The sequence below is a fragment of the Brachyhypopomus gauderio genome, chromosome 16, assembly GCF_052324685.1.
Source record: "Brachyhypopomus gauderio isolate BG-103 chromosome 16, BGAUD_0.2, whole genome shotgun sequence".
Classification (NCBI taxonomy): Eukaryota; Metazoa; Chordata; class Actinopteri; order Gymnotiformes; family Hypopomidae; genus Brachyhypopomus; species Brachyhypopomus gauderio.
The window spans coordinates 22,666,721-22,676,414 of record NC_135226.1 but is presented as its reverse complement, the minus strand read 5'-3'; the positions used below and the strand labels follow the sequence as shown (position 1 = coordinate 22,676,414).

Sequence of the window (9,694 nt, the reverse complement as noted above, 5' to 3'; positions counted from 1 at the left end):
ATTCTAACACTTCTCAGGCCCTGTGAGGTTGGGCCGTGAGGTTGGGTTGTGAGGTTGGGCTGTGAGGTTGGGCCGTGAGGTTGGGCCGTGAGGTTGGGCCGTGAGGTTGGGGCCATGAGGTTGGGCTGTGAGGTTGGGCTGTGAGGTTGGGCTGTGACAGTCGCTTGCATGCAGCGACATCTTGGTCATGGTGATGGACGTTGTGAAGGCACCGCCGTGTTCTTGTGATGTCGAGGGCATCACCCAAATGTCAAGCAATAGCAGCTAATCTCCCCCTTGCCACAGCCGCTCTGCGCTGACATGAGCTCAGTCTAAAGAAGGAGTGTCTTGTGAATACTCTGTCCATTTCTTAATACTCATTCACAAATTAACTTTGATTTTCACTTCATAATTGCAATTGCAGTTACATAGTTTAGAATGACATAGGCCAAGCCAGTATCATTGAAAGACTAATTGCTGTTCCTTGCAAACAAGATGAACTAAACCCCATAGCCTTCAGGAATAATTGAGGAAAACGTGATATATCTGTAGGTGGATTAGAGTTCATGAAGAACTGGTTTTAGGGCCTGTAGCACAAATTGCCTGCATGACTGATTCACTGGCTGTTTTTTTTACCATGGTGATTGATTCACAAACTTAAAGTGCACCCTCTGAAAGTGGGGTGTGATTCCTTCATGTGCACACCTCGTGTGCCCACCTCACGTGCACACCTCACACGCACGCTCTCCTTCAAAATGAAAAATAATGAATTTCTTGAAAAAATTGAACCTGAGTGAAAACAGACAACAACGCATTTACAGAGAGCTAGACGTCCTCGTGTCAGGAAGGAACATTACACTGCTAGAAGATTCACTTTAGTCTGCATGATCACCATTTTATGTCAAAGGTCAAATTTAGCATAAAATGAGGTCATCAGGATGTTCAAAAGACTAATTTGAAAGTGAGAGATGAACTATGTCAGTTTACAATTAATTCTTAAAAATAATAAATATTACATTTAATTTAATTAGGGGTATTTCCATTTCTGTTACCCAGTACACTTTTGGACAATTTCCTAATAAGCGCTACATATGAATGAAACATGCACAGAAAGGGCATCAAATGAAGAGACGTTCATTCAGAGACAGATGTTCGGATACTATAAAAAAGTTTTATTGCGTAAAGGTTATGCATTTATACTATACAGGTTTTCATATTTACAGTATCATCTAGAGTAACGATTTCTGTGTCATCTCTATGTGGATAAATATTCCGCATGCAAATGTTTGTTGGGGCGTCTACGTGTTCGTGCTGTGTGCAAGAGTGAATTTAATAATAGTATAATAATTCTAAACATTTGCTTAGTCATTGAACCACAAACTGCTACTCCACAAACATGTATTTACCATGGGGATCACACCACATTACATTATTATTATTTTTATTATAGGATTTATTATTATTATAGGATGTATTATTATTATTTTTGTTATTATTATCATTATGGGGTATATTATTTTTATTATTAATAAGCATGATTGGCTCAGTTTTTCATTTCACCATTTAATAAATATCTGCATACTCACTGTACTTTTTGACCTCATTCATCAACAAATGAAAACTCAAGAATAATATAATTAATATTGTGGTAATTAAAATATTCTACTTGTGCAAACACATATATTACAGTGCCATGTTACCTCTCGCTTGGTCTTTATATAATCAAATGCTACAAGCTAATGTTATAATCCAGTGTAGACACAGACATGAGGACCATGACAATTATTAACAATCAATTCATGCTTCCACCATTAGGTGGCGCCATTGTATTGGTGTGAAATCTTTTGCCTCTTTCTCAACACTTGAGGATCTTACGTGAGCATTTCAGTGCAAAAGGGTAATGGTGTCTTTTTCCATTTGAAAGACTTCTCTTTCAACTCTTAAAGGAGTAGAAAACGAGTTAATATGGCTTTAGTCAGAGTCTGCAGTCTGAGTGGAGAGCAGGCAGGTGGGAGTGGGGCTCCCTGGTCCCACCTGGAGACGCCGTGTGTGCAGAACGTCCCGGCATATCGACCGTCATGCATATACACAAATCGCCTAATACAGGAGAGCGCGAGGGACAGTTATGTACATAGCGCTACGTGACCACATGCACTCGACAAAAAAGCCGTCTTTCCAGAAATATGAAGACAAACATGTCATGAAATTCTTGTCCAGGTGCTAAAATCAGACTGACCAAGTCAGGTGATCCCCAGCAGACCCAGAGCAGGGCAGAATACACCCCAGCCCCCCCCCCCCAGAAGAGCCTGTCTAACACCCCACATGCTGCTGTCCGCTGAAGATACACGTGGGGACCGAACTTCGGAGGACGTTTCTGTGGCCTTGTGTGGTCTATAAGATCCACAGTGGAACTGTGTCTATACAGTTAGAACAGTGAAGAGAACGTGGTGAAATATACACTCTGTCAATCACGATGACAAAATGATCATCAACACATACAAAATGACGACCAAAACCAAACAAAACGATGACTCTCTGCATCTGAAACTGGATGAGAAGAGTTGAGGAAAGGATGCTAACACACAGCAGTGCGCTAACGACCCTGGACACAAGGTCACTGTGGTTACTGGGGCATTTACTGTGCTGGGACGAGAGGGACAGAGGGTGCCAGATGGGTGGAGAGGGACAGAGACCTCTACAGATGGCCCAGAGAGCCCTGGGTCTGCAGGCATGGACGGGTAACTTAACCACTACAGGATCCAGACTTCACACACACCTTAGGACACACATTAGGACCTTCACTAACATACACACTACAGAATTAATCTTCTTGTTTCTACTATAACCAAAAAAGCTTGATCTGTCCTCCTCTTCATTATCAATATATATTGGGGGGGGGGGGTATTAAGATGCTTCTTCTGGGGGGACAAACATGCGTCAGTAAGAATTCTCACACGTCAGGCTGATGAGCACAAGCTTGGAGCTGATGGACCTAGTTCTAGTTGTGCAAGTGTGACCTCATTCTGACCCCTCACCTTTCTTACCAGCACCAAAGAGCGGCTTCTGGCTCAGATAGAGCGGCTTCTGAGTCAGACAGAGCGGCTTCTCTCTCTGGTCTGCTAAACACATGTGGAGCTCCTGGTCGCTGGTACATCTCTCCCGTACAGCAGCTGTTTGACAGCTTCCTGTCTCACATGTCCTGTGCAGGAACAGCGAGGATCCTTCTGACTCCCGCACGGTTATTGCAATTAGGGAGGCCGGGTGGCGTGAGAAGAGGTGGATGTGGTAAGAGACACGACAAGCAAAAATCAGCCCTTTAAAGTCCCTGCCAGTGAGGTTGATAGGGTGCGAAACAGCACCCCCTGCTGGCTGTCACTCAAGACAACAATAGTAAAACAACAGTGAGGGGAGGAAGCGTGTCCTCTGCTCTCAGTGAGGTGTTTTGTTTCCTTCGATTGGAGGTCGTTGCAGGTTCGAGTTTTTTTTTTAGGCAAAAAAGAAATGACGTCGCCAATGGACATGCACATGCTGGCTCCGCCCCCTGCCCCACTACTCCATGCCATTCCGCAGCATCTGATTGGCTGCTATGAGCATGACGCTGATGATGAAGGCCATGGCGAAAGCGCAGATCAGGCTCTTGCGCACGCACGTCTGTCGGTTCTTCTTTTTAGGGTGGACTGGAGCAGAAGAGAGGACACACACACAGAAGAGAGGACACACATACAGAAGACAGGACACACACAGAAGAGAGAGAATGTTCACTGAATGGTGTGGTCATATGGACCGGCTATACCAAACAAACCAGCATGTGATCAGCACGGCTTGCTCAGTGTCAGGACATCTGCGTTAGCCGCAGGGAGGACACACCACTCAACTCTGCCCTGTCTAAACAGTGGGTCACATCGTCTCTGTGGCATTAAACACACCGGGGTGGGGGCAGACTGTGGTAGTGTATGGGGTGGTAGGGTGGGGGTGTATGTGGTAGCAGAGTGCACCTGGGCCACCTGCAGCTGGTATAAGCCATTCAACATGGAATGATGAGAGTCTGTACCTGTGGTGTAATACACATGTTTATGTAGAAATTGTGGTGAGCGGGTGGTGGGGGTGTGGTGTAATGGTGGGGGATATAAGAGGCGAAATCCCCCACGGAGTTTTTATGGTAGTGAACCCAAGTGCCTAGTCCGTGTGACTTTCATGCAGCGCAATAAACGAGAGAAAACAGAAAACACTCGCAGAGAATATTCAGGGTAGATAATATTCAGCGTGGATAACATTCTGCACGGATAATGGGAGAACTGAAAGTAATCGTGGAATGAGAACAACGCGAATGAAATGGGTCAACTGAAATACTTGTGGAATGATATCAACACGGATAACAGAAAGCAAAAACCAAAGAGCAACAAAGGATGCCAGGGGAAGTGACTGGCTGGCTGGCAAACGCTGTGAAGGATCACCGTGTTACCCAGAGAGGGGGGCACGAAGTCCATGGAAGTCACGAAGTCCATGGAGAGGTGCAACCAGTGACGAGAAGGGACCAAAAGCAGGTGAAGTGGTCCCCCACGGGTTTGGAATGCGGACTTTTCCCCTGGGCACACACTGCACATGCAGCCACAAAGGTGCCCACACATTGGTCCATACTGGGCCACCAAAAATGAGGCTTGATGAACTCAAGGGTGCACCTTGTGCCCAGGTGAGCGGAGAATGGTGAGGCATGAGCCCACTTCATGACTTGCCCACGCACAGTCAGGAACATAGAGCCAGCCTACAGGACCTCCCTCAGGATCAGGGTTCTGGACCAAGGCCCGTTTTACAGTGGTTTCGATGTCCCATTGGACAGGAGACATGATCTTAGCGGGGGGAATAACGGTCTCGGGGTTCGGGAGAACAGAGGTAGGTTCCCACAGGCAAGAGAGGGCATCGGGCTTAACATTTTTGGACCTGGGACAGTATGATAAGGTGAAGTCGAATCTTTCAAAGAAGAGTGACCACTTGGCCTGTCTCGGGTTGAGCCTCTTGGCCTGCTGGAGGTATGCCAAGTTCTTGTGATCAGTCTAGACCACAAAAGGGTGTTTGGCACTGTCCAGCCAATGCCTCCACTCCTCAAGGGCCAATTTGACGGCCAAGAGTTCTTTATCGCCCATGTCATAATCGCACTCGGTCGGAGTGAGGCGATGAGCATAAAAGGCGCAGGGGTGAAGTTTAGGAGGGCTTCCAGACCATTGGGATAGGACATCCCCTACCCCGGTCTCAGAGGCATTAACCTCCACAATAAAGGGGATCCGGCATACAGAGCACGGGGCGAAAACGAACTGTCCCTTGAGGTCATAAAAAGCGACCTGGACCTGAGAGGTCCATCTGAAACTCTTGAGTTTTACTGGTGAGAGCAGAGAGGGGGGCCGCCACTGAACCATAGTCCTTAATGAACCGGCGTTAGAAGTTGGCGAACCCCAAGAAGTGCTGCACCTGGCGGACTGACGTGGGAGGGGGCCAGGAAGCCATGGCTCTGGTTTTAGCCGGGTCCATGGCCAATTTGTCTTTGGAGATGTGGAACCCAAGGAATGAGACCTCTTGTGTATGGAATGTCTGACATATAGGTGATTTTCTAGTAACAAGGAGAACTCTCTTGAAATGCTCAATGTGTTCCTTGAGAGAATGATTTTAAATCAGTATGTCATCTAATTAGACAAACACATAGCGGTCCAGAGCCTCCCTCAAGACCTCATTTATGTACCGCTGGAAGACGGCTGGGGCATTTATGAGCCCAAGCGTCATTACAAGATATTCGTAGTGGCCGGAGGGGGTAACGAACGCAGTCTTCCATTCATCCCCCTCACATACTCTGATAAGATTGTACGCACTGCGCAAGTCCTGCTTAGTGAAAATGGTACATTTATGTTTACGGCATTTAGCAGACGCTCTTATCCAGAGCGACTTACAAAAGTGCTTTGCATCTGATCACAGAATTCATCCTAGGTAATAGTACGGATAGGCCAGAATTCAAGATACCATTGAGTCAGATTACTACTAAACTACAAGTGTCAATATCATTACCTAGTGTTTTGCAAGTTAGACGTTTGCCAAGAAGCACAATTAACCATAGACAGGCATACAATTTATGAACAACGGCAAATGGCATCAGCTGAGTTAGTGCTCTGGTAAGAACTCAACAAACAGGTGGGTCTTCAGTCTATGCTTGGTAGCTTGCTGCAGTGCTTCAAAGGCTGTCGGCATGAGGGGTAACGGGTGTCTGTCTTTCACCGACAAAGAATGAGACCTAATTTGGCGGCACTGATCACATACAACGTTATGTGACCGTATCCTCATGTCCAGAGGAATGGTCTGGCTGCACACGCTCCCAGACATAAGGGCCCTCCCCTTAAACGGCAGCCACGGTGAGGGGTGTCTCTATGTCAACAAGTGGGATCCCAAGGGAGGCTGCTAAAGAAGCGTTGATAAAGCTGCCAGATGCCAGCTGCCCCCGAGTCAACCAACACGAGAAGCCTGTTTTCAGGGCCTCCCCGCCAAGAGAGAGTGACATGGAGGGTTAGGGCCTCAGATTGGGAAGAACCAGAGAGACCCGCCTAAGCCTCCCCAGCGGGTCTGCCCTTTTCCCTGAAGATCGGGGCAGCTGTCACGTCTGTGTCCTCCTTTACCACAGTACAAGCACCGGCCCTCTTGTATGCGTGACTGCCTCTCTTCTCTTGACAGGCGAGCCCTATCTGCATCGGTTGCTCCCCAGGGGCTTCTCTAATATTCTCCACCACGGAAGTAAGGGAGCTGGCTTGAGGAGTGACGCCTTAGTCTGCGTTCTTGTAACCGATTATCTAGCCTGACCGTCAGCTCAATGAACGCGTCCAGATCGGTTGGTATTTCCCGGAGGGCTAACTCATCCTTCAGGTCCTCACCTAACCCCTCGAGGTAAGCCGCTTTAAGGGCTTCGGTTTCCCAACCGTTTCAGCTACTAATGTACGAAACTTTACAGAGTAATCGGCCACAGAACACTTGCCCTGGCATAATTTCAGTAGCCGTGACCCTACTAGGCCACTGGACGCAGGGTGATAAATAGTGCTCCTCATGGCTTGTGAGAACCGCTCAAAGGAGCGGTACAGTTCGGGTTGGTTCTCCCACACCGGCGTAGCCCAGGCCAAAGCCTTGCCAGAGAGTAATGTGAGGACATAAGCTACTTTGGCATTCTCAGTAGGAAACCGCGATGGCTGATGTTCAGATATGATGGAACACTGCAACAAAAAACCTCGACATTCATCAGGATCGCCTGAGTAGCGTGCAGGCAAAGGGAGGGCAGGCGCATGGTAAACAGGCGTGGAAGGGGGTTCAGCAGGCGACGGGTTTGCAGGAGCAGCAGGGGGTTGACTAGGCTGACTGATAGTCTGAACCATAATGTTCTGTAATTGCTCAAGGATTTGTTGCAGTGTTTGCTCGTGTTTGCCTATTGCCTGCCCTTGTCTGGTTAACACAGACTTCAATCCCTCTATCTTGTGGGACACGGCTGGGTCCATGTAGGGCTCAGTTTTTCTGTAAGGGCGGGGGATATAGGAGGCGAAATCCCCCGCTGAGTTTTTATGGTAGTGGACCCAAGTGCCTAGTCCGTGTGACTCGCATGCAGCGCAATAAACGAGAGAAAACAGAAAACACTCACGGAGAATATTCAGTGCAGATATCAGGGGAGAACAGAAAGTAATTGTGGAAATATTCAACGCAGGTAACAGGGGAGAACAGAAAGTAATCGTGGAATGAGATCAACATGGATTAAATGGCAGAAATGAAATACTCGCGGAATGAGATCAACGCTGATAAAATGGGGGAATTGAAATACTCGTGGAGTGAGATCAACCCGGAAAACAGAAAGCAAAAACCAAAGAGCAACAAAGGATGCCCGGGGAAGTAACTGGCTGGCTGGTGTAAGGGAATTTGTGGTTTACTGTCTGTGAGCCTCAGACAGAACACTCTGATATTCAGTTCACTCCCTTATCTGTGTGTCTGCTCCTCAGTTAGAACCTCTCTGTCTGTTACTCTCTCTCTACCTCTCTCTCTCTCTCTGTGTACTTTTCCACTACCCCTAGATCCAGTCTACTGTACCTCCTCTCCTGATAAGGAGAACACCAATCATACATGTTTTATTATTCTTATCCAATTGTGTTAAGACACATCTTCTTCGTTCTGTATTTAACTACATGTATTACTATTAAACACTGGAACTCTTTCCTGACACCCGTGTGTTGTGAATCTGTTCTCCCGGTATCGGCTACGGAACTCTGAGGGCTGTTCAAATTGATAATCAAAATTATGAACTCTGATGGTTTTGGTCTATATCTGAAATATGACTCCAAAAGAAAATAATTCTTAGGTGCAGGTCATCACCGCTGACTGGGCTGAGGTCTGACTCGTGGGGTCCTCCTGGTGGCAGTAGAAGGACCAGCCCTGGAGCCAACCCCGACAGTGGTGGGGTGTGGTGGGGGTGTGGTGAGGGTGTGGTGGGGGTGTGGTGGGGGTGTGCTGGGGGTGTGGTCGGGGTGTGGTCGGGGTGTGGTCGGGGTGTGGTCAGAATGTCTTAGGACTGTGACCGGCGTGCAGTGGTGAGTGATGGTGAGCGATGGTGAGTGATGGTGACTGTGTGACGAGTGAGCCTTTGTGTCAGCAGACATCTGAGCTGCTGGACACAGAGACACTCTGGACGGATGTCCCTCACCCTTTTAGCAAGTCTGCCTGACAACAGATGCTGTGCTCACCTCTCCTGGGAAGCATTCAGAAACCTTTGGTTAACTGGTCGAAGTTCCCTAGCATGTTCGTAGTTAGAATGTTGATATATAAGCTTTAGAATGTTGGTACATAATCATTAGAATGCTGATACGTAATCATAACATTGCTGATATATATTGTTTAGAATGTTGATATATAATCATTAGAATGCTGATACGTAATCACAACATGTCTGATATATATTGTTTAGAATGTTGATATATAAGCTTTAGAATGTTGGTACATAATCATTAGAATGCTGATACGTAATTATAACATTGCTGATATATATTGTTTAGAATGTTGATATGTAATCATTAGAGTTTTAATTTATATGTAATGTAATACACAATTTACTCAAATTATAGGCAAGTTAAAACTATCTTTTAGGTAAAAATGTTTTTGTACTGTTGTAAGAACATTTGTGCTCTGGTGAATCTTTATGCACTGTGGTAGGTCTGTACGACACCTACATGCCTCCAGCTCGACATAGCTGGCCCTGTTCAGGTAGGAGGGATCTTCAATGGGTCACCTAGAGAAGCCAGGTCAACCTCAAATTCAGCTTTCTCCTGCTTAAACTATGCATAAATAAATGTCACTTCCATATGCAGTCACCCGACCACAGAGGGTGGGAATGTGCTCACTATACCTATACATCAAATACCTTCTGCATATTCATGAGGAGGCATTTGTGAGTAAGTGGAAATTGTGTGATGTGAGTCCTGTCATTCCAAACAAAGCCAGGTTTTGACTGTGGTGCCATGCTGTCCTTCATGACATTAACTCATGGAAAACACTGTGATTATTTGGTCTACATGATGCCATTAACATGTGACCTCATTTTTGAGTAGTATGAATGGGTTGATTTATATACTCCATTATAAAAGGGCTTATTGAAATGCTCTGAAATTAAAGGATTCATTTAAATATACTGTGATTAATGGGTTTATAAAATACA

General features: G+C 46.4%; 1 protein-coding gene across 4 annotated transcripts in view; it reads right to left on the bottom strand.

The window, feature by feature from the left end:
• Positions 1-1,139: 1,139 nt before the first annotated feature.
• The window catches only part of caln1 (calneuron 1), a 53,682-nt gene continuing 45,127 nt past the window's right edge, over positions 1,140-9,694 (bottom strand). For all 4 annotated transcript variants that reach the window (XM_076976904.1, XM_076976905.1, XM_076976903.1 and 1 more), the window contains one exon: positions 1,140-3,656. In XM_076976904.1, the coding sequence (XP_076833019.1) occupies positions 3,529-3,656 (128 nt within the window). In that variant the 3' untranslated portion in view covers positions 1,140-3,528. The remainder of the gene's footprint in view (positions 3,657-9,694) is intronic.